This window comes from Corvus moneduloides, chromosome 2 (assembly GCF_009650955.1).
Source record: "Corvus moneduloides isolate bCorMon1 chromosome 2, bCorMon1.pri, whole genome shotgun sequence".
Taxonomy (NCBI): Eukaryota; Metazoa; Chordata; class Aves; order Passeriformes; family Corvidae; genus Corvus; species Corvus moneduloides.
In genome coordinates, this window is record NC_045477.1 from 28,723,419 (window position 1) to 28,747,372 (window position 23,954).

The window sequence follows — 23,954 nt, forward strand, 5'->3', positions numbered from 1 at the left end:
TTTTTTCCCTTCCTCAACTACGCTGGGGTCAGAATTTGCTTGCGAGGGCAAGCAGGAGCCCCCAGCCTCGCCGTGCTGGGGACCCGGCCGAGGGTTCCTAAGGAGCCCACGTAGAGTTGGCACCCAGCAGCCCGTCCCGGTTTGTGGCCCGTGCCCGGCGCATCCCCGCATTCCCATCCTCCCGCCGCGCTGCCCCGGGGGGCGGCGAGGCCCGCGCGGCCCCACCCCGCATCCCATAATAGTTCACAAAGGCGACTCCATCCCATAATAGCCACCCACGGGAAACGCACCATGGCAACCACCCCCCCACCCCCGCGCCATCCCATAATACCCTGCCGGCTTTATTGGTCCCGACTGAGGCGGGCGGGGGGGGGTCGGGGCCGGACGGGGGCACCGCGGGGAGGTCCCGGCGGGCACCGCCAGGAAGCCTGGCTGGGGCTGCAGCCTCCCCTCGGCATCCCACAACACCCCCTCCTCCTTCCTGCTGCATCCCATAATACTTCCCAGGGAGGCAGCCCCGCTGTAAGGTAGAGCCATCCCATAATAGCGGCCCGGTCACACCGCGCTGGGAATGGTGCCATCCCATAATACTCTCGCCTCACGCCGGCTTCGGTGGGCCCTGCCATCCCATAATAGCCGCCCGCTCTCCCCCCCCCCGCTCCTTGTGGGGCATCCTCCTCATCCCATAATACTCCCCCCGGCGGCACGAGCGCCCGCCATCCCATAATACACCCTGCCACCCACCTGCCCCCCTCCGGTCGCGGGAGGCCTCGCCATCCCGTAATAGTCGCGGCTCGCCCTTCCCCCCCGCAGAAGGGCTCGCCATCCCATAATACTCGCCGCTTGCCATCCCATAATAGCCGCGGCTGAGGCCTGACCCCGTGGGCCGGACCTCGGCTGCCCCGCTCGGCTCGGCTCGGCCCGGCCCGGCCCGGCCCCTCTGCACCTCCCCTCTCCCGCCTGCCGCCGCTGTCACCACCGGGCTGCCTCGCCCCAGCCTCGCCGTTGTGCTCCGGTTTGGCTTCACCCTCACCTGGCAGCGCAGCTGGCGCTCCCGCCCCAGCTGCTGCCTTGGCCACGCACCTTCCCAGACCCTTTTCCTGGGTGCCCCCGGGCTGTGCTTGGCCCCTCGCCATGGTGCCTTCCCCATCCAGCCCTCGGTGTCCGCCCCCAGCCCAGGCACTGCCTGCCGGCCCAGCCACCATCGAGTCAGCAGAAATGCACAAAGCTGGAGCAAGTGCTGCTCAGTGACACCCATGGCACGGTGGGCGCATGTCTGGTGCGGATGGAGCCCCTGCTGCCGGGGAGCCCGGGGCTGTGCTGGCATGGCCTTTGTGACCACTGAGCCCTGACCTAGTTTGCCAGGTGCTGTGCTGCCCTTGGAAAGGCCTCCTGCTCCTTGCCCATGGCCACTGTGTGCTGCGTTGGGGTCAGCTCACTATCCACTCACATCCGCGTTATCACACGTCTGGTATGGAAGATAACTCCACATCTTGCCATCTGCTCATATTGAGTGTATTTATTTTACTTCTGAAGGCAGTTTTTACCACTGTCTTTGGGTTTTGCTTTCAGCCCCATCCTTGCTTTTGTGCCCCAACTGGATTTAGTGTTACGGGCTCCAGGGAGTGTTTCTGAGCTGCTCCATTGTTTTCCTGGGCGCTTTCACTACCCGCCCTTACAGGTACAGCTCAGCACTTGCAAGGCTTACTTCTTGTTAAAGCCAGCAAATGTGTCCTGATAGCTAAGAGAAGAATAGGAAGTGTAAGCCCCAGAAGCTGAAATAATGACATGTAAAAGGCTGATGCGTAGAAAAGAACCAAAAAACTGTAATTCCCCATTCTCTGAACGGAAGCTACAAATTACAGGCTTTGTGGATTAAAAGGTGGTCTGGGAAATAATAATGCATGGTGACAAGAGAGTGAGGTGTTTCCTTGTTGGGTGGGATGCAGCAAAGATGCCTGCATCCGTTCAGTCAGATCCTGGCAGAACATGCAAAAGGAGGAGGTTTTTGAACTGCAGCAGGAGCAAGTTTGGACACTGCTGCAAGGAACGGCGGGAAGCATGCTGTTTTCCCTTTGAGAAACCCACAGCTGCTGCTGCTTCTAGTGGGGAAGGCTCTCCATCGGCCCTCACCCTGGTGAAACCAGAGAAGGGGTCTGCCAGGAGCGTGCCCGTGGCCGGGTGCCCACCGGCAGCCCCAGCGGTGGCCACCATCACCGGCAGTACTGGTGAGGTGTGGTCCCTTTGTCTGTTGGCTTTCCGGCAGCAAATGCAGGAGCCCCCTTTGCAAACTCCGTGTTTTACAGGGAGTCCCCCTGTGGCAGATCTGTTTTACAGGGAAAGCGTCTGCAGGGGAGCATGAGGCAGTTGAGGATGGAGTGTGCGAATCACTGCCCGTTTTATTCTGCCTGTTACACGTTTTGTTTGCAGCTGATCCTCTGCCATCAGCGAGAAACAAGAAAGCGAACACACGCAGCACTCCACTGTCTCAGAGAAGGAGCTCTGGACTCAGGGAATGGAAGCTCTGAGTCCTTTTGGACAATTCTTCCCACTCCCTTTTTTTAAGGTTTCCATACAGTTGGGCACCTACTAAGTCAGTCTCCAGCCTGCCTCCTTGGGAAGATACCTGTCTTTTCCTTCTTTTACCTAGAGAGCAGCTGAAGGGCCAAGCGAGGTTGTGCCAGGCTGAGCTAACATAGAGCTCTAGTTTGCAGCATATGGTCTATATCGTACCATTTGCACGTGATGTGTTTAAAGCAGCGTTACATCTGTTTAGTAAAATATCAAGAATGCCTAGTGCAGAGAAGGAACTTAAACTGCTCCAAGCCTGGCTTTAATTGGGTAAATCTGTGGTTTGGGCACACACTTGCTTAGTGGAAATCTATCACAGTTTGGGTGCTCCTGTCCCCTGGCTGTTCACTACTGACTTACTGCAGTAAACGTTGCTCCTCTCTTGGCTCTGGCAACAGAGCAGATGTGCCTGCTCAGTGCCTGCTCCAGTGGGAAGTCCAGCTTTTCATGTCACAACGGCTGCAGGAGGAGGGCTGAGCTAAGAGAGCTGGTCTGACTGCAGTGGCCGTGTACAGACCCCTCTGGGGCATCCCGCTTGTCAGGGCCTGCCTGCCCTGCCAGCAGCCATTTCCTCCTCTCCTCCAGTTCTCCTCAGCCACCATGTCAGGTCCTGTGCCCTGCATCCTTTCTCATCTTGCACCTCTCGCAGGCAAACAGGGTGACTGCTGCAGCCGGGCTGCTGGCCCAGGGAGCAGGAGCCATATTTCTGCAGGAGCGAGAGTTACCACCCAGCGTCTGTGAGCTGCAAGCGGGCACAGGAATGGCATTAGTGTCCCGGGCAGCGAGCCATGCCAGCCTGCAGGCTCTCAGTTTGATTGCACTCAGTGAACAGGTGCCTCATCCTTTAAGAATACACCAGATTTAATTATACCACTTCAAAATGTTCCGTCTTAGGTGAGGCTTTGAACATGTCCACATTAGCTGTTTATAGAGGTGTGACAAGACTGTTTTTAAGTGGATTGATTTACACTGGTGACATTGCTAACAGACCAACCACGTTATGAAAAGCTCCAGCTTTTGAGTTTGACCTTCTCTCTTTCCACAGAAATATTGTAGGCTTTGCATGTGAATTTGTTTCCAGCTATCAGGCCTCATTTCCCCATCTGCCTCACAATTCAGACAAAGCTTCTGAGAAGCCCTGATCTATGGCAAAGCAAGTCCTGTATTCCTGCCTTATTCTAAAGCCACTAGGGACAGCAACGTGATTGATCCCAGAGTGGCAAGTTCAAACTGCAGGTTTTTGCAAGGAGAAAGTTACCAGCAGAGATGGAATTAGACTGTCTGGGCATTCCTACTGTAAACCATTCAGTTACTTATAATTTTTATGATTGGAGCTGAAATTTTCCATTCTGGCTGTCTGCCTACATCTGATTTTTTTACAATTTTTGTTTTCTTTTAAAATATGGCTTCAGCCTGTACGTTAAATCTACTCAGGGGAAAAAAAAAAGGCAGAGCAAAACATTTTGGTTTTGAGCGTTAAAGTGTACGTTAAAAAGAACAGTCTTTTGCCCAACTGCTTCGGAGGAGGAAGCTGAAACCTATGAAGGAGAGCTGTCTTTGCGTCAGAGCTACAATATTCACCGTCCCCACAAAAATCCATGCTATATTTTGATAAATTATAAGCCTTAAAAAAAAAAAAATCCATTTCACACATGCTCTATAGGGACATTTGAGATTTTCCCTGTGTAGTTCTTCCAAGATCTGCTGTCAACACTGTCTCACAAAGGTGGGATAAGGTTGTATGAATGCCAGCCATCTTCTGCAAGGACCCGACTGCTGGTGACTGCTCTGGGCCAGGCAGGGGGAAGGAGGAGCAGCTGAGTGAAAGGAGAACAGCAAGTCCCTTGGGGAAGGGAAACATGGAGAATAGATGAGGGCCAGGAGCTTAATGATACTAAGTCTGTTGTCGGGATAAAAACAGGAGTTACTGGAAAACAAAGGGATGGAAGTGGGAGAAAAGAACCTTGACTGGCTGAATAATGTGGCTAGATTGAAAATCAGAGTGCATGGGATGATAAAAGTCAAGAGTGATTGCTGTACTGGAAGCAGGGCGGAGAGAGAGGGAAGACTAGTTGAACAAGCAATCATCTAGTGTTGGAAGCTGCAGACAAAGCAGCAGTGTTGGAGGCAGTGAAACGAGGAGAAAAAGAGGAGCTAAAATTGGCGGGAGGGGTGTAACGGGAGATGTGGAGATAGGAAAGAACAAGCTGTTCTAGACTCATTAAGGAACCAAAGAGCGGGAAGAGCATTCAGATAACTGAGCAAGGACACTTGAGGTAGGGGGGTGGGCAAGGAGCTGGCCAAGCAAGCACCAGTGTCTCTCTTGTTCTAAGGGCACAAGCAAACCTTTAGGTTCCTGCATCTCATCATTCTTGAGTCATGATTCAGGAATCCTGGGGCTGGCAGCACTTCTATCCTGAAATGTTAAAGGAGAGAAAGAAAAAGAATAAAAAGTGAGATGGAGGGGATCCTACATCAGCTACAACAGCTTCTGAGCTGTCATTCTCACATGAAAAAAACTACAAATGAGTTACTCATAAAAAAGTTCTGGTTCCTTCACCAGCTCATACATGACATCCTGAGACCACCTTAGTGGCAAAAGAGCATCCCTCCTGGTCCCCACATTCTCATTTGCTCCCTTTCCAGACTCCTTGCTAATGTCACTGGACTAAATGAATGAGGATTGTCTATTTTAAAGTCTGTGGCTAAAAAATCCTGCCTTTTTTTTTGCTTTTTCTTTTGAGGAGGAGGGATTGAGTAAGCAGACCTGTTAGAAAGCTCTTTATATATAAAAAGGATAAGATGCTCCCGATGTCTGTGCTCTGCCTTTTCCTAACTTCCATGTGCTCTGCTCACTTCCATTTAAAGTTTCCATATCTGCCCTTCACACTTGCTTGCTGCCCAGACTGTAGGGGATTTCACCAGAATTGCTGATGGGCAGGAGACAGGGATGCCAGATCTGGATGTGGTCCATCCCAAATTTGTTGAAGGCTGTGTGATTCTTCTCCTTACCCATCTTTTTCAAAATCTGTGAAGCCACAGAGAGCAAAGTGGGGCAGGCTGAGAGTGACTGAGCCCTATGAGGTGTGCCATTCCCAAATGTTTGTCTCTCTCTACAACACCTGGTATGTTTGCTGACAGATGCAGTCACCTAGGCTTGAAGCAGAAACATGAATGACATTAAGAAACTTCCCAGAGCAGTACACAGGGACAATGTCAGATGTTAAAGTTGGTCTTCAAGTCTTGGGGTTACCATATTTTTAAAAACAATTCTTTAGTTAACAGCCAAAAATACTCCACCAGATACCCCAAACAAGGATTTTGCACCTTACCAACAAAGTTTCCAGTCTACCCTGCCCTAGTTGCATGTACAGACAAGTGGAATCTCTCTTTTTGTAATTTGACCCCTTTTATGGATGCTCAAACTTTTTTCTTCCCCTTCCCCTTTCCCAGCCCCTCCCCTCTCCCCCACTTCCTCTCTCCCTGAAGAAGCTGTGGGAGCAACAAAATATAAGAAAGAGGTGCTGACTTTCCTTGACCAGCTTTCTCTTCAAAATTATAGCCTGGAAATAATTCCCTGATCTATCTGGGGAAAGAACTTGAGATGGATTTGATGCAGGCTTGGTGCAGGACAAGGAGTACCAACAGCACTCAGGAGCTACACGGGATCAGCAAGCTGTAAGCTCCAAATGGCTGCAGGTTCAGACACAAGCAAAGCCCCATCTCAGCTTCCTAAAGCATCCATCACTGTGGCATGAGTCCAACGAGATGAGACAAAAGGCCATTCTGGACATTTTCCCTGGTATCCAAGCACAGAGCCTGTGCTATGAAGATCCTGTGTTATTGGTGGGGTCACTGTGCTGTCGATTTCTCAAAATACTCCTCTGGTAAAGAGTACAAGCGTCTTCTCCAATAGGTCTCAGAGCCTTTCCTGTTTCTTTCAGGTTTTGTTGCAGTCTGACATCTCACAGGCAGCCGTGGCAATTTGAAACATAAAGCAGGACAACTACCCTCTGCAGCCCTCTGCTGCTTCCAGGAGCTTGGCATGGGGAAGAGCTGTCTGTCACACTCCGAGATCCCCACCCACCACCCTGCTCATCCTGACGGGCAGGAAAAGCAGTACCAAGCTCACAGATCAAACCATCAGGTCTGAGAAGGTTATTTCTCAGAATCACTAATACCACCCCTGTGCTAAACACGAGCCAGTATGAAACACTTTTTATTAAATTATCTTTTATTTTCTTAAGTTGTTGAAGGCTACCCCCTATAGAGGGCCGTGGAAGTCAACCCAAGGACGGAAATAGAAGTGGTGAAAAAGGCAGGCACAATCAGCTTCATCCCGTGTTTTGGTGTCCTTGGGAAACTGCTCTCCCAGCTGAATTACATCTTTGGTGCAAAGTCCCTCAGGTTTTTGCAAGAGTAGTTTTTCTGAGTACTTTCAGACTGCATGTCCAGAAAACGGCATGAGGAAGGACAGCATGGAGGGAACAGAGAGCACAGGGTCAGGGTGGAAGAAAGCAAAACAGAGAATTGTATCTATGACAGGGCCCTCCAAAGCTTCAAAAATAGCTCAAGTGATGAGCCTGACCATTTCCCTTTGAAGCGTTGCTGTCACCCTGCCTGTGGCAATGATCCACTTACCAGACTGACGATATATTGCTACTGGCAGTTACTCTGAAACTAAAGTCAATAAATACCATTTCTAAATTAAGTAGCCAGAGAATTTTCCTATTGCTTCTCCTATATTTAATTCTTCCTTGTCCAGTAAGTCACGGTGTCTCACCCATTCCCATAGCTTTCCCTCACCATTAGAAAGTACAAAGTGCAGAATGACAGAATGGCCTATGTCACTTTTTGTCTGTCTTACCCTTTTATTTTCTAAATCTCATTCACATTATCTCTGACTAAGATGGCATTTTCCCCTTGATTACAGCTGTGGGCTCTTTGACTAGGTAATAAACTTCATGTAACCAACCACCAGATCCGCTGATGTTTTTCTCTCACTGTGTTTCTTCCTGAATAATTCCCCACAACACTTCCCTCCTCTGGAGGCAGGTCCTTTTGGAGCACCAAGTGTGCTCCTTGGTGGTTCAGGTTACACTACAGATGCGCAAATAAGGTGACCTGGTCAAGAAGACAACCTCCAATTCCCAGGCCAACAACAAATGCCTTGGCACCCTTTGCAACATGACCCCAGACAAGCTGGCTTGTGGCAGCGCAGATCCTTTCCCTGCCTACAAATTGTCACCAATAATTTTGGCAAGTGCTAATGAGGCATCGTTACTGCAGAATATCTCCCACACATTTCCCAGTTGCAGGTCTCCCATAGCATGTGTGCCACCCCCTGGCTCCGTATCCTGGGCACACTGTGATGCTTTCAGCAGCTGTACTGCAGGGACTGCTGTCCCTCAGCCGTAGCGGCATGTTTCCCCAACGCTTCTCTTTTTTTTTTTAACCTCCCTGTCCCCTCTGAATAGGCTGTAACTGGGGACTCAAGCGCGCTGAAATTATGCAAATCGTCCCACAGGGTTTTTTGTAATGCTAATTATATCAAATGCATGCTCATCAATGAGAACGTCTAATTCCCCTTGCTCATTATCTAGATGTCGCACACTGATACAGAAGCATCTGAAAAAATTAATCTCCTCATAACACAGTGTTTGTGAACCCCTTGCCACCACCTTCACAGCTCCTGCCTCTGCCCCAGGGCCCCCAGGTGATACTGGGCACCAGGACGCGCACCAAGTTGTCCGCAAAAGCCACCACTTCTTTGCTCCTTCCTATAGAGAAAGGAAGCCTTATCATGAGGCTTTGGTGTTTGATTCACAGAATTGCTTAAGTCCTGTATTTGTGACTTAAATCAACAGGAGTGACATGATGGATATGTGCTATATAGCACTCCAGAAAGTGGCATCCAAAGTAGTTCAGAACATACATCTTAGCTACTCCGTTTCCTGCCTATAAAATAGTAGTAACACCTTACAGTTAATGGGCCTCTTGAGAATGACGTTAATTCAAATTTATGAAGCCATTGGATATGGGGATGGTAAATACTACAGAAAAGTGGGACAAGATCAGTAGCCCTGTTTGCGGAATGGAGTTCACATATGTGCAGTAGATAGCTGATGGATTTGTATGTGGCATAGAAAAAAACAAAAAGGGGGAAAAAAGTAAAAAGCCACTTTTTTTCTCTCTGTGACCGATGTTCTTCCTACATGATGAGCAAAGAAGGGACTTCATGGGGAAAACAATCTGTCATTGCGTAACCAAGGACAACCGTGGCACCTGTGCACAAGGAGTCCTCAAGGAGAAAAGTAAGTCTGGCCTTTCTCAACTCAAGTGCAGGGCTGCGACATCTTCTGTGGGGGGTGTGTTTTCATTTATCGAAGTGCTCCCTAAATGTGTGAGCTCAATATTTACCAGGCTCCGATCGGGTAAAACCCTCAGGAAGACCCTGACCCGTGCCATGGGCTAGATTACTTCCAAATGCTTTTATTGTCATTCTGTTTACGCTTTACGGGGATGTTACTATCCGGACAACAAAATTAACTCCTCTTCTCCCCCTGCTCCCGGCGAAGACATTTCCTTCCTTCAGTTTTACAGCTCCTTGTCTTTATTAACATTTCTTTTTCTTTACAAATTGCATTTCTTCCAAAAGCTGAGAGGAGCTGCTTTGCCTCGGTGCATCTCGGAGTGGGTCGATGCTGAGGGAGCGGACGGCCCGCTCCGTCCCGGGGGCGGCGGGGTCCGTGTGCCCGGAGCTCCTTCGGGAGTCCCGCCGGTGCGGCCCCGAGGCGCCGCCGGGGGCCGCTGTTGGCCGCGGAGAGCGCGGGGCGGGCGGGGAGCGGCAGCGGAGCGGGGCGGGAGCGGAGCCTCCTCCGGCCGGCTCAGCACCGCCTCCCTTCCCTCCCACCCTCCCACCCTCCCTCCCTCTCTCCGTGTCTCCCTCTCTCCCTCTGTCCCTGCCTCTTCCCCCGTTTTTAATTTTTTTTTTTCAACACAGTGTTAGAAAACCTCTTTTGTCATCCCCTCGAGGTGAAAAGTTTGAGTCTCTTCCTCCACTCCTTGCCCTTCCTGGGAGAGAAGGTCTTCCTTGTTTCCTTGTATTTCAGGGGCTCAAGCGGAGAGTGACTGCCCGTGCTTTAGGGGACAATGTGTGTAGTGCAGGAAGGTTTTACAGCTACCATGGAAGCCTTGTCACTGTCACTGTCTGAAATAGGTAAAAGCAGTGATGCCTGGCTTTAGTACATGCAGACTCCCAAATAGTCTCAAACAAAATCATCAGCGTAGCAGGTTCTGATATTACACTATTTGTTATCTTGGTTGGGAGCGCTCACTGATCGCTATCTCGCTGCTCAAGATGCTGTGCAAACCAAACAAAAAACCATCCGTGCCCAGAGATCTCTCCGAGTGAGAGACAGCAAAATGTGGGAAACAGCAAGGAAACCCTGAGCCGGTTTCGGTCAGCAGGATGTACAGCAGCATCAGCGCAGCGGCAGCCGGGCCTCTGCCGAGACGCTGTTAGCACTGCAGAAAACACGAGTTTGCAGGAAAGGCTTCAAAAGCAGCACACAAAATGTGAAGCTTTCACTGCACTCAGCCACAGGATCAAGGACTCCGCAGCTGGAAGGCAAGCAGGATATGCAAAGTGTAACCCGAGCAAGAACAACTCAGGGAGGGAAAGATAATGAAAAAATGCCTGGGATAACAGATCAGTATCTAAAACACAAGGTCAGGGAACCATATATTTATTTAGGTTGGAAAGACCTCTGGAGGACATCCGTTTCAACTCCCAGCAACAGAGGGGAGTGGAAGGCAGAGAGGATAACCTCTCAAGCTCAAAGCAGGCACAGCTGAAGTTGTTCAGGGCATTTGTAATCCAAAGTACATGTTTTGTTGTAGGGATACATCTAGTGGTGGGAGGCACACAGCCAGTACATGGTGGAAGGAATAAAAATAGTAATAAAAGCAATTTGAAGATAAGGTCTGGCTTGTTCTGGGACTTCTGAAACATCTTTTTAAGCTGACTTACAGAACTCTGAGTATCAGAGGATTTCTAGAAAATATGAAATACATTTTAATATTAATAGTCATGATTAATAGCCATAAAAACAATTTTATATATCATCCAAGTAGAGAACAATTTCCAGAAGCATAGGATATATCCATTCTGGAAGTCAAAGGACTTGAAATCCTAATGTATTTGTACATTTTTGCAGATACTCTGTCTGATCCATACAGAATAAGTGCTCTGTGTGCCTTTGCCATCTCTCTGACCTTTCACTTGTTTAGTCTTACTTGATGAGGAGACATTTGTTTAATGTTCACATCTGCAAATGACACGAAGTACTGGGAAGTAATGAATGGCACCTTTTACCTCTGACATACTTAACAAGAATACTAATTCAAGAATTGTCACAGTAGAGGGTCACCTATACAGGTTGAAAAGACTTTGCTAAGCTTGTATTCCCACTTAACTTTCCCTTCTTGAATACCATTGCTTCACATAGCTCCTGGTATTCTAAACACAAGCTTTAAAGTGGTTCTGTTTTGTATTGTTGGATGCCATCATACCCTAGAACTTTCAGATTTGTTTGTTTGGCTTTTTTTATACACACTGATTAAAAAGAAGCAATAAAGCAAGATAAGGGTGAATGACTCATTTCACTGAAAGACAGCACATACATGTGCTATTCCTTATCACCATGTGATGGAATAAAAAACCCCTGAAGCTTACAAAGGCAAAAATGCGGAAGCAGAAACTTAGTCAATGGCAATTCTCTCTGTCAAACATGAAAAATATCCTAGATCCCCTCTAGAATCCAAAGCAATTAAGTTTGACTAGAATCCTCAAAAATAAAACAAAACTAATGCAAACTGAAAAAGATTGAACACCCGAAGGACAAAATGCAACAGCCCACACCGGGCACATCACTGTCTATATATAACAAGCAAAGTCTTCAGAAATCCAAAGTCAGGAACTTTTCTGCTGAATGTAACATGACCAGCAGCCCTCTTTATTGTTAAACTGGTTGATGAGATTCATTAAGAGATCAGCTTTGCAGTTATTTATAATTTAGTCAAAATATTTGAGCTAAAATTTCCTCTGCTGGAGGTGGAATATTTATGAAATGTTCCAGGTAAAAATAGTTCCACTACTTTCAGGAATGAAACTACAAGAAAAGATCATGTTTTCTGATGTGTTTTTGAGAAGTTGTGTGTTGTGGAGGATACTGTAACTTCAGCAGAGGAGCAGCCTCTTCTGAAGGAGTGGCATCTGCCAGCTGACATTTCATTCATACTTGGCAAGCTTGCCAAGACAAGACAGAGCCAGACTCTGCTCGTAGTGGCCCTGAGAAAACACAACAGCCATGACTTGCAACGATCCTGGTGAGCATTTGCAAAAGCCTCTCCCCAGGGCACGTTTCAGCACTGGTGTGGGTACCTCAGGAAGCTGAGGAATCGTCATCCTTGGAGGTGCTCAGAACACACCTGGACAAGGCTCTGAGCAACCTGAACTACCTTGGGGTCCCAAGTACATCTCCTCTGCTCCTGGGGCTTTGGCTGTACGAGCTTGGGGACAGGTCAGAGGCAGTGGAGCTCAGCCTCTTCCCTCTGATGATTTTGGGGAGAGTTTCCAGAAAGCTCTGCTGGAGACTCCGCCAGGACTGACCCCCTGCCCCAGGAGATGCTTTTAAGCTGGTGCTCTTGCCCTTGGCTCCTGTCTGAGGAGTCTGGCCTGTGCCTGACCATGCACTCAGTGGATCTAGACCCGTGGATATGATTCCTGGCTTGACCCAAGTCCTGCCTTGTCATGATGGACTTGTCAGGCAATCTCTGGATGGTGGCTCACCCTGGTTCCTGCCTCCAGACCTGATCCTGATGCTGACTTGACTTCTTAGTTGGACCTTGGACCTGCCTCATCACCACAAGCTTGTCTGATGGTCTGCATTCTCAGCTGAACCCGCCTATCTGCCTATACCTGCCTTCGTCCCCTTGCTCAGATGCTTTCCCGTGTTGGCTAAGGCTCTTCCTCTGCCTGCCTTGTTACACACCTGGATCTCAGCTCTTATATTCCTTTAGGGAGTTGTCAGCCCTCACTGCCCCCAGCAACCTGCTGTGAGCAGGCAGTCTGGCTAGAGACCTCCAGGGGTCCCTTCCCACTCGAATCTCTCTGTGAACTTGTAACAGCACTCTAGCCAAGTTAAAAGGAAACAAAAAACCAGCTTCTTTGGGCAGGGAGGAAAACATAGCTGTGAAGGCATTGTGTTGATGCTTAGGTGCATGGTGCATTAGTTTAGGGAAAAGGAGAAAGGACCAGAGGTACAGGAACAAGGAAAGGGGTCTAGGAAGGAGGAAGATGGAGGAAGGTTTGAAAATGGACAGCAGTGCATCTGCTGTAATATCACTCTGTTATCCCATAAATCCCAGGAGAAAAAGGTAGCAGAAGAGATGCACACAGCTCTGTTTCCTCTCCAGCTGCACTAGGTCACAAAGGATTCATGGTAATCCTGAGTTTTAAAAATAGAAATACCTACTGCCCTGCAAGCCCTCTTCCACCTCTCTCCCTGCATCTCTTGGGCGCTATTTAATGTTCTTCATCTGCAGATGGATTTCAAGGCTTGTCTGCTGGTGATGCATGGGCTGAGCAAGGGGACAGAGCTGGCTTGCCTAGGGCATATGTCTCACAGGCAGGCTGTGACACAAGGATGTCTCTGTGGAGAGGCTCATCATCTTCTACAGGTCTTCTTGAAGACCTGCTTCGGCAGCTGTGTATAGTGAAAGAGAGAATCTTCAAGGGAGACTGGAAAAATGGATTTAAAACGCAGTATCTCCTAACACAAACCCGTGATGTATTACAATACCTTTATTCCCACAGCAGTCATGAGGTAGGAATTGAAACCGGATTTATTGCTTATTGAGAAGTCTAAAAACTATAAAATCTAGCACTTTGGGCTGCATTTCTTGTCACTTTCCCTGACCTTTCCTTTAACATTAAAAAAACCAAAACCAAACCACCGTAATGGATCCACTCCAGAACAGCCTGAGACCTGCTGGAAGCCACAGAGAGGCTGTTTTGCAGTGCAATTGGAAAGGCAACCCTTGGCCATCAGCAGGAGTGAAAAACTGGGGCTTCTGGCACTGCCTGTGTACAGCTGGATCTCGCTTCTGGGAAGATTTATAGGGCTTTCACATACAGTGCAGACTGGAAAAACATGTACAAACAGTGCAAGCAAATAAATTTCACTGCAGCCTCATCCTGTGACATCATTTCTTTTCAACAGTGAAAATCACTCAGACCTGAAATCAATCATCCTATATAGGGCCCAGCAACAAGAGAGTGCAAAGCACTAATGTCAGCATGAGCTTCTGACACAGGGACAATATTGGTATCCTCTCTTTTTTTCTGGGGCCATTGAGAATGCAGTTTTTTAAGTATGCTAGCATTTCCCAAGCCATTTTGCTTTAGGTAAATGTATAGCCATTGTGCCACATGTGTGTGTACAGCTGCACATTTGACATACCTCCTGAAGATTGTTTTGCTAAGGTCTGTGATTTTCTATACAATTAGGAACTTATTTTCTGCAAGATTACTGAAAACTCAGCTATTATCCTTGACCCCATCAAAGCTTGCTAAATGCTTCAGTTCTTTTGGAAAATTAAGCTACTCATTTAGATGTCCTGAGCTGGACCTATGACTCAAATTGAAACATCTGGTCAAAGGTTTCCTTCAGCCATTGCTAGTAAGTTCACTTTGTCAGCAGTGAGTACCATATCTGTGTTCTGATGATCCCCAGAACTGCCTCACGCTGCAGTGCAGCCAGGAGCTACTCAGACAGGATGGACTTGCTATAGGAATTAATACTGGCCGGACCTAGACACACTAAGTTGGTTTTAAATCCTTGTCCCCCACTGTGTTTCCTGTACCAAAAGAGTCAGGTATGACCATGTCACCAAGGCACCTCTGTTTATTCAAAACAACCTTTCACCCTTCAGCTTTGCATCATCACGTTCACCCACAGACAGCCTGCCGTGCTCCCTCAGACAGCTTGCTGTATCCCATAGGCTTGCTGTAGTTATTGCATGGGCGGCTCTGCAGTGGTATGGCTTTCCTGGGCTTAAATTTCCGAGTCCTTGATAGGGCCGTTCAGAAATACTGCAGTAGGAAGTGACGGCGAAGATTCGTTGGGACGGATAAAGTTTTCAGATGGGAACAGTTTTACTTTGGAGACCGCGTGGTCTCGGGTTGACTTACTCTCCACAATCTGATGCTTAAGTGTCCCCATCTCTGAGTCCCAGGCTTGTCCCCGCCGCAGTTTCTTGAAGGTGTTCCGGAAACCCTCGGTGCTAAAGTAGTAGATCAAGGGGTCCAGCGTGCAGTTCATGCTGGCCAACATCATTGTTATAATTAGCGCTTGGCGCACGGAGGCCTGGGTATCTTTCTCAACCTTCATCACCCGGGCCTTTATCATGCCATAAACTGCCAGGGTAGTGTTGTAGGGCACAAAGCAGATGATGAAGATGACCAGATTGACCAAGAGGAGACGCACAGTCTTCTGCTGTCTCAGGGTCTTTGTCTGGCTGGGCTGGCAGAGCTCCTGAAAGATCCGAATCGAGCAGTATGTCACAGAGCTGAGAGGCAGGAGAAACCCCAAGATTTCAGCCAGGATTACCAGGGGGAAGAGGTTATTCTGCCACATGTTGTCGCTAAAGCTTTCAAAGCACAGATAAATGGTCTGGTTCCGTACTTTACAGTGGTTTTGCTTGTGGACTATGGCTGTGGGGATGGAGCCCATGAAGATCACAACCCAGACAAGCAGGCAGAGGAGCTTGGCCACCTTGGGGCGCCGCAGATGCCGCCAGCGAAGTGGGTGAACAATGGCAATGTAGCGATCCAGGTTGATGCACATGAGGAAGAGGCAGCTACCGTACATGTTGATCTGGAAGACTGAGCCAGAGACCTGGCACAGGATGCTGCCAAAGGGCCAGTGGTGGTTGGAATAGTAGTAGAGTCGCAGGGGCAGAGGGAGTGTGAAGCTGAGGTCACTTATGGCCAGGTTTAACATGTAGATCATCACTACAGACTTCAGGCGCAGGTATCGGACGAATATCCATAGGGCCATCACATTCAGTATCAAGCCTGTGATGAATATCAGGGTGTAGCCAGGCATGAGGAGGTGGTGGTTGAAGGTGTAATCCTTGCATGTCTGCAATGCATTGGACGTATTGGATGTATTGGATGTACTGGACTCTGACATGCCCAGCATGGATCAGGGGATGGTCTCACTGAGATGGCTGAGCCTGTTGTGGGCTAAGGAGGCACAAAGAGCACCGAGAGAAGTCATTCCCCTCTAAGGAGCCACGGGCAGGGCATTCCAGTCATCTGCAGCTGGGAGGTAGATGGGCAATGTCTCTCTTGGCTGGCACTGCTTTGGATTGCGGATCTGTGGTCATTTGGCAGGGATGGTAATGTAGAGTCTGCTTCTGCCTCTAGTTCAGCAATTCTTTCCAGTGGTTATGAGGTGCTAAGGAGATGGAGAATCATTGCCAGCTGTCAGTACAATTCCTGGTCAGAGTGAAAGACCAAGACAGAAAAGTTTAAGTTAGAGAAGGAAATCTCTTGAAATGTTAAAATCCCACCATGGTGGCTTCTGCAGCAAGAACTCTCAAAGAAACCAAAAGACGAAGGAAAATGAACACTGGAAAAGTGAGTAATTACATGGCAGAAGAAGACAGAGCTCAGAGAAGGTGGTTGTTGTACAGAATCATTTATCACTCAGTCCCAGAAAATGCACTTTGCCTTGATCACTGCTGAGAGCACATGAATACAAGAAAGGGACACCACAAGCACACAGGGGAAGTAGCTGAGGCAGCTCCAGAGAAAGAGAAAGAAAAAGAAGAGAGCAGCATTTGAAGGAAAAATGCTGACGGGAAGGAACTTAAAATAAAAACTGCGTAGTACTGTTTTATATCAGAGAAACAGGACTTTGTACATCCATTTCAGATAAAAAAAATTACAGTACAGTTAGACCTGACTCCACCCAAGCTCCTTTTGTTACGTGAAACAACACACACGGACCTCAGTCCCAGTGACTTTGAGTTCCTTATGTTGCTCACATTCATACAGTTCCTTTGGTGTCCTTACTTGCTTGGGACCAGTGGATTACAGGTCTTCATTCTGCTGCTTGTAACACCCTAAAGCTTGAAGCAGACCATGTCCCACAAACACAGAGCAGCACAGCCACGGAAGGGAGCACAATGAAAAAGGAAGAGCTATGGGATTCATGTGGATGAACATGAGGCTGGTAACCACTCTAGGTACTAACTAGCAGCACTGTCCAAACACTGATCAGCTGGAGTGAGCCCAGTGGAAGGCCACCAGAATGGTCTGAGGGCAGGAGTGCTTGCAGCATGAGGAGATGCTGAGGGAACTGGTCCTGTTCAGCTGGACAAGAGAAGGCTCCCGGTGACATAATAGCAACATCCCTCCACTGGATTTGCATGGCAAGGTTTTGGTAGCTGGGAGGGCTACAGGTGTGGTTCTGTGAGAATGTGCCAGAAACCTCCTCTGTGTCTGACACAGCTAGTGCCAGGATGGACCTGCCACTGGCCGAGGCTGAGCCCATCAGTGATGGTGGTAGCACCTCTGGGATAATGAAAGGGAAAAAGTTACTGTGAGACAACAATTGCAGCCAGAGAAGAGGAGTGAGAATATGTGATAGAAACAGCCCTGCAGACACCAAGGTCAGTGAAGATGGAAGGGAATGAGGTGCTCCAGGCACTGGAGCAAATTTCCTCTGTTGTTCCTGGAGAAGACCACAGTGAACCCATGCTGGAACAGTCTATTCCTGAAGGACTGCACCTTGTGGAAGGGACTCACACTGGAGCAGGGATTGGTGTGACACAGTTCCCCACAGTTGTTTGCAGGGGTCACATAGGGACTCCCTCACAGGGTCCATGTAGATTGTGATATACTTCAAAAGGAAAGCAGAATTTTCTGTCTAGAGAATATCTTTATATGAAGTTGATATTACTCAGCAACTTGACAGGCACAACGAGCATGTCAGACCCTCTGGATGGCATTGTGTGGCAATGCACAGATCCAGAGAGAATCTGCTGCAGACAGTAGAGTGTCCTGACCTCACAGAAAGGAAGAGAATCATTCTGGTAACAATATGTTAAACAACGGAAGTGGAAACCTACTACAAAAGTATAGACAGCTACCAACTTGCCCATCCTTTTGTGTTGTTGGGCAGGTCCATCATCAAGACAAGTTTCTTAGAGAAACTTCTGCTGGTTTATCAAGCTATATCTGAGTGGATTCTAGCCTTCCTGGTGGGTGAATACTTTGTGTGAAGTCTTGTGCAAGTGTGAAGTATAAGATAAACTGACAAGGCAAAAGTGCAAGAATGTTGTCGGTTTCAAGTGAAATGTTTCAATTCAAAAAAATCTCAAGGAGAAGCATCGCCAATGGTCAAAGGAGGTGATTGTCCTGCTCTGCTCTGCTCTGCACAGGGGAAGCCTCACCTTGGGTCCTGTGTGCAGTTTTAGGCACCACAATATAAAAAAGACATTGAGCTATTAGAGAGTGTCCAAAGGAAGGCCACGAGGATGGTGAAGGGCCTTAAGGGGAAACCATATGAGGAGTGGCTGAGGGCACTTGGTCTGTTCAGCCTGGAGGAGACTGAGAGGAAACCTCATCATGGCCTACAACTTCCTCATGAGGGGAAGAAGAGAGGCACGCACTGATCTCTTCTCTGTGGTGACCACTGACAGGACCCGAGGGAATGGCCTGAAGTTGTATCAGGGGAGGTTTAGGTTGGATATCAAGAAAAGGTTCCTCACCCAGAGGATGGCTGAGCACTGGAATAGGCTACCTAGGGCAGTGGTTACAGCACCAAGCCTGACAGAGCTCAAGACGTGTTTGGACAACGCTCTCAGGCACAGGGTGTGATTCTTTGTGTGTCCTGTGCAGGGCCAGGAGTTGGACTTGATGGCCCTTGTGGGTCCCTTCCAACTCAGAACACTCTGTGATTCTATAATTCTATGAGAATATGTCAGCTTTTGTGAGAGCCAAAACCCTGCAATGAACTGCAGACTGAACAGACTGGTCAGACCTTTGTTATTATTATTACAAAGTTACTGAGACTGAGACTCAGCAACTGACCACGACCTGCTGTAACACATGTACTCAGACCAGCCAGATGTCAGGTGAAAAGGACTTATCTCTACAGATGTGTTTTTTCAAGCTTCCCAGAGGTATTCAATTAACAAATCTAGAGAATATAATATGTCAGCACAGTCCATGCTGTATGAGGCTATCTACAACTAGTATTCCATCTCAAATTGTGGATGGTGAAGGGATTATGTTAAGAACAGTCAGATCATGTAGTTACACTGCCTCAAGTTGTCTTCCTGTTGCCAGCATAAATTGTAGCCCAGGAATTTCCTGAGCCACAGGTGACCTAGTTGTATTCAGTAGCCCTCAGGGATCTTTTATTTCACTTTTTTTTTCAGTTACTTTTTGAGTTGATGTAAAATTTACCATCTACATCATCCAGTGACAGGAGTGCCAAGGAGTTCCACAGCTTACTTGTGCCTCAGGTGAAGAATCACTTCCATGTACCCATCTTTGATTCACCACCTGCTAGATTCAGTTCTTAGCTTTAGTGCTGGAAGAGACAGGGCAGAAAACAGCCCTATTCACCTTCATTTCATGGCTGATAATATTATGAACATCTACCCTATTCCCACTCAGTAACCTGGATTTTTTTGGGCTTTCTTTTTTAGGCTAAAGGGTCCCTGTCTTCGTAGTTTTTCCTTGCAGAGAAGTGGTTATGTACTTTGGAACATCCTTGTTGCCCTTCTCAGCACCTTTCCACTTCTGCTAGAGCTGTTGTGAGCCCTGTGCTGGGGTGCTGAAAACACACGGTGCTGATAATGTGGATGCACTGAGCTGCGTAGGTGTAGATCTCATTTGCAAGTGGTAATGGTCAGTTCAGTTTGCTTTCTCCCATCACTTCACTAGATAAAATCTCAGCTGTTAGTTTAAGTCCAGTCACTCACACTTCTCTTAATCTCTGCAGTTCTTTGCAGCCAAACCTCATCTTTTTTAACTTGAATAATTTTATGTCTCCAACAGATTTTTTATTTTATTATTCATCCCTCATGAATAAGTCAAACAGTCCAAGCCCCAGCATAGGTGTCTTATAACTCCACTGAGAAAAACAACCATTTGCCTTCTTTCTCTGTCCCTTCTTTTAGGCACTTTTCATCCAGGTAGGAACATTTTCTTTAAATTTTTTTAAGTGCGATTGGTGAGACTGCCTTTGAAAGCCTTCTGGAAATCCACCTGGGCCACTGTTCACATGCTTATAGAGTCCTTTAAGGAAGGACTGTGGGAACAGCGTCCCTTTTAAAAGCCATGATGACTTTTCCCCAGTAATTAGATGTGACTATGCCAATTGATTTTTTCCTTTATTATAGCTTCTACTAATTTGTTCAGCAAAAATATCAAGCTCCCTGGTCTGAAACCCCCCAAGAGCCTTTTCTTAAATTGAGTCTGCCTTTAAGAGCTGTTTTAAGCAGATGTTTCTATAGCACAATTAGTCAGGTCTTCCACCCTTCAGTTATTTTCGGACCTCTGGGGTAGGAGCTGTGTGGTTTTAGACATGGTTTAGTTCATCTTGCTGCTCTGTGGCTGATCCTACTACTGTTTGACCAGAGACAGTCCTTTGATGAATTTTTCCGTAAAGAGAGTTTCTGCTGTGGAAATCTCCCAGGCTTTCATGCCATGAATACCAGTGAAAGAAACCTGTTCATTTTTTTTTGCCCACTATCACCTATTCTTTCTTTTTGGAGTGGTCTTTCCTTACATACTCTAGCCTTTCAGCCTTCAAGACAGTGAACAACACAGTTCTAAACTGGCAGCAAAGATCACTGAGAGCAGAAAATAGATTGGTGGTTTTGAGGGGATTTTTTTTTTGGTGGGTAGATGGAAACACGAAAGAAAGAATCTGCTGTGGTGTTGGTATGGAAGCTAAGCTGATAGTCTCAGACTTGCTGTGACCGATACCATGACCAAAACCTGAAATGAGATGTATGCAGACACAGCCACTGGAAAGATGAAGCTGTGGGAGCAGAGAGTTTCTCCAGTGAGCTCTGGAGGTCCTGCTTTGACTGTCCTTCTCTAAAAAGGAAAGCTGTGGGTGGGTAAAGCAGGCTGGCAGCAGGGACACCGACTGTCCTTGTTGGTTAATATTGGAGAGTCAAAGGGCATCTTCCTTGTGGCTGCCTCTAAAAGAACCCCAAGCACTCATTGCACAAAAGCTGCCAAGAGGTCTCAAGCCACCAGCTGTGTAAGGAGGCAGCGGTTCCACAGCTGAATAATCCCCTTCCTCACAACAAAATGCTCTCTTTAAATCCTGAAGAAGCTTTCTGTTCGGTGACTGACCTTATGTGTCCCAGAAGGTGGAGGAAGCATTTTTTTGCCTCTTCAATCTGAGCCCCTGAATACCATCAAGTGCCAAGACTGTGACTTGCAAAATACATGAGGTTTTGAATTTTTTTCTTTTGGGGGTGAGAAGGCCTAGATGCACTTGCACACAGTGGCCAGAACAGGCAGGCATGCCCTGAGATGGGATGTGTGCCTGGCATCTTGTGGCCTGGTCCTGGGAATTCTCTCTCCTGGCTCTGTCTTACTGGGAGTCACTGCCTCTGAGCACTACAAAAATGATGAAGAATCTGAGAAATGAGGTGGAAAAAGAAAGCTAGAAAAATACTGCTGAGCATGCTGCAGGGTCAGTGTTTCCACGAGTGGCTTGTCACTAAAACCATGGGGAGTTTTGGGGCTACTGTGAGGATGCAGAGAGCAAATATGGCGTTGGGGTGCAGAACTTAAAACACAAACTACGTGAGCTATGAACTCGTTTACTTAATTTGAAACCAAAGAGGAAACAACAAAAATGTTTCAAACCTCAGAAAACCCACCCGACTTTACCCTAGAAATTGGAGATAAATTTTTTTTCATACACGTGGATGCTTTTTACCTACTGTTGGTGATATTTAAGCTCCACTTTTCATCTTTTTTCCTACTCAAGAAATTAGATTTTTGTGATGATTAGAACCTCGAAGACATTCAAGACTTAGGATGGCTTGTTTTTTATAAGAGATACATGATATAAAAGCTGGGACCTCTGTCTTTAACTCATGAGGTTTGATCACATTCCTATTGCCTACTCTTTAGAGATGTTACCCCCCTTCATCTCCTGAGAGGCCCGTGGAAGAAGGTTCCCTTTGTGGGCACCTTGGCAAGTAAGCTCTGCAGGCTGCCCATGCTTTTAATGTCACAGGATCCCAAAGAAAGCCTCAGTCTGAACAAACACAGAGCTGTGCCTTGCACCTCTAGGCCCACGGGGCAACTGAAGAGGGGCAGGTGTCCCCCAGTGCCCCGTGGTCAGGTCTGGCAGCACGTGCACAGCGGCTCACGGGGCCGGTGCCCAAGATGCCCAACCATCCGGCTCTCCAGATGTTCCGTGTGCCTTACCTCACTGCTGGAGAAGAGCCAAGCGTGGATGCCAGCTTGCTGGTTGGTGATTGCTCCCACTGCAAAGGTCTCAATCCGTGCACCAAACCTACAAAGCAGCTTGGATCAAAACAGAACCAGGCAGGCTCTTCATCCAAATCACAGCTGTCCCCTATTGCGCTACAGCTGATCCTACATCTGGCATGCTACAGTTTGTCTCTTCTCCTTTCTCACTTCCTGATGCACTTCTGCCTGCCTACAAAGCATGAACTTTGTTATCAAAGGCTGATAAGCTAAACCACATCCTACAACAGCAAATGCAATCATGAGAGAAGCAGTACCCAGGTGTCCTTGCAACTGAGGAGACCTGCCCTGGGTCATAGTGCCAAATACTTGCTTGTCTTGCTAACTCAGCCACCCTCAGGACTGACGGGGGAAAAACAAAACATCCCTCTCCCCAAAATATTGCTAAACAGGAGGTAGAAGTGAAATACGGGAAGTGAGAGCAAAGTTGATTTAATTGCTAGCCAGCACAAAGACTTGGAGTCCTGTCACTCCCATGGGCTTGGGGGCTTTGGGATGAAACCCCTGCCTGGGGGCCCAGCTGCGCACTGCTGGCACGTGGCAGGGTCCCAAAAAGAACCAGGCTCCGAAGAGGTGTCATTGTCTGTGGCAAGCAAAGGCATGTTTGCCACAAACGTCGGTCCCTGGCGTTCAAGACCACAGGAGGCGCAGCGCTATGAAAGTACAAGGGCTGAGCTACCAGGACATCTGTGACCTGGCACTGCCACGTGGAGCTGGGAAGGGAGCTGACCTTGTGCAGAGGCCATCTGGCACTCTGTTGCTTCGAGTCCTATTCCTGCTTTGCCAGCCTCAGCACACCTGGAAGAAGACACGAGTCATGGAGACGCTCCTAATCCCACTGTCGTCCTGACCCAGGAAAAGCTGCCCTGGGAAGTTGCTGTGGGCTCCCTTTCTCTGCAGCCCTTGCCTGGCTCCTCTGCCTGCTGGTGTTTGACTTTCTCACTCCCTGCCTCCCTTGTTCTGCTGTTACTGACTCCTCATTCCAGGGAATGACACACCAAGGGATATATGTTCCTGCTACTCATAAATCCTTGGAGGGTGCAATAGCACCGAACCACTGAGCTCACCCTGCTTCTTTTCAGTGCCTCTCTTTTTTAACCAGACCTCCTTTCTCACTTGCTAGTTGCTGGGATCTTTGTTCTCACGGCTTTTTGTGTCTCTTCAGTTCCCGTCAAGGCGTTGCTACTGATAAAAGCTTGCAGATATGCCACGGGGGGTGTCCTTTGCCTGAGGAGTGTCTGACACATTCTGCGGGAACTTCCCCCTCCCCTGCAGCCCTCACCCCTCACACACATGAGCACACACCTGGCTGAGCCCGGCAGTCCTGGCTTTTCCATGCGTGAGAAGACGAGGACACAGTGGCATTCAGCCCAGCCCGTGAGCCCCACAGCATCCTCACCTAGCCAAGTTCACTCACCTCCCCGGGTCTCGGTGCATCAGCCCACGAACTCTGTGTCCCCTCAGCCAGGTGGGCTCACATGTTTGCCCCTCACTGTCTCTTGGAGGCTCAGCTCATGGGGAAGAGCAGCTCAACCCCCGGCATTTCCTCACCACAGTCTGAGTGAGCAGCAGGTAAGACCAGATTACTGGGGTGTGTGTTGGAGGCTACACCCCGATGCTGCAGATCCCAACATGCCTGCCACCTTGGAGTGCTGGCTCCGGAAAGCAGGAGCAGGGACCCAACAGGAGGAGGGATGCAGGGAGCTGGGAAGGCAAGGAGAGAGGTGAAATGCGTGCTACAAGTGAGAGGCTGCTCAGGTTTGAAAGGATGACT

The 23,954-nt window shown here is 48.3% G+C and overlaps 1 protein-coding gene across 11 annotated transcripts; it reads right to left on the minus strand.

Moving 5' to 3' along the window:
* Window positions 1-14,514: 14,514 nt before the first annotated feature.
* LPAR5 (lysophosphatidic acid receptor 5) lies at window positions 14,515-23,728 on the minus strand. Of its 11 annotated transcripts, XM_032098745.1 has the most exons (5): window positions 23,598-23,728; window positions 22,911-22,978; window positions 22,118-22,352; window positions 19,166-19,244; window positions 14,523-16,138 (listed from the first exon to the last, which is right to left on the minus strand). In XM_032098745.1, exon 5 carries the CDS (start codon window positions 15,837-15,839, stop codon window positions 14,691-14,693), a length of 1,149 nt encoding a protein of 382 aa, XP_031954636.1. In that variant the 5' UTR covers window positions 15,840-16,138; window positions 19,166-19,244; window positions 22,118-22,352; window positions 22,911-22,978; window positions 23,598-23,728; the 3' UTR covers window positions 14,523-14,690. The 11 variants fall into 11 exon arrangements, with proteins under 11 accessions (XP_031954635.1, XP_031954636.1, XP_031954637.1 ...); XM_032098746.1 differs by lacking the exon at window positions 19,166-19,244 and having other exon boundaries at window positions 22,118-22,205; XM_032098741.1 differs by lacking the exon at window positions 19,166-19,244 and having other exon boundaries at window positions 22,118-22,348.
* Window positions 23,729-23,954: the final 226 nt, after the last annotated feature.

What these genes read in the sequence shown, in the direction of transcription:
- LPAR5 (XM_032098744.1), bottom strand. Translation starts at nt 15,839, where the DNA reads ATGCTGGGCATGTCAGAGTCCAGTACATCCAATACATCCAATACGTCC.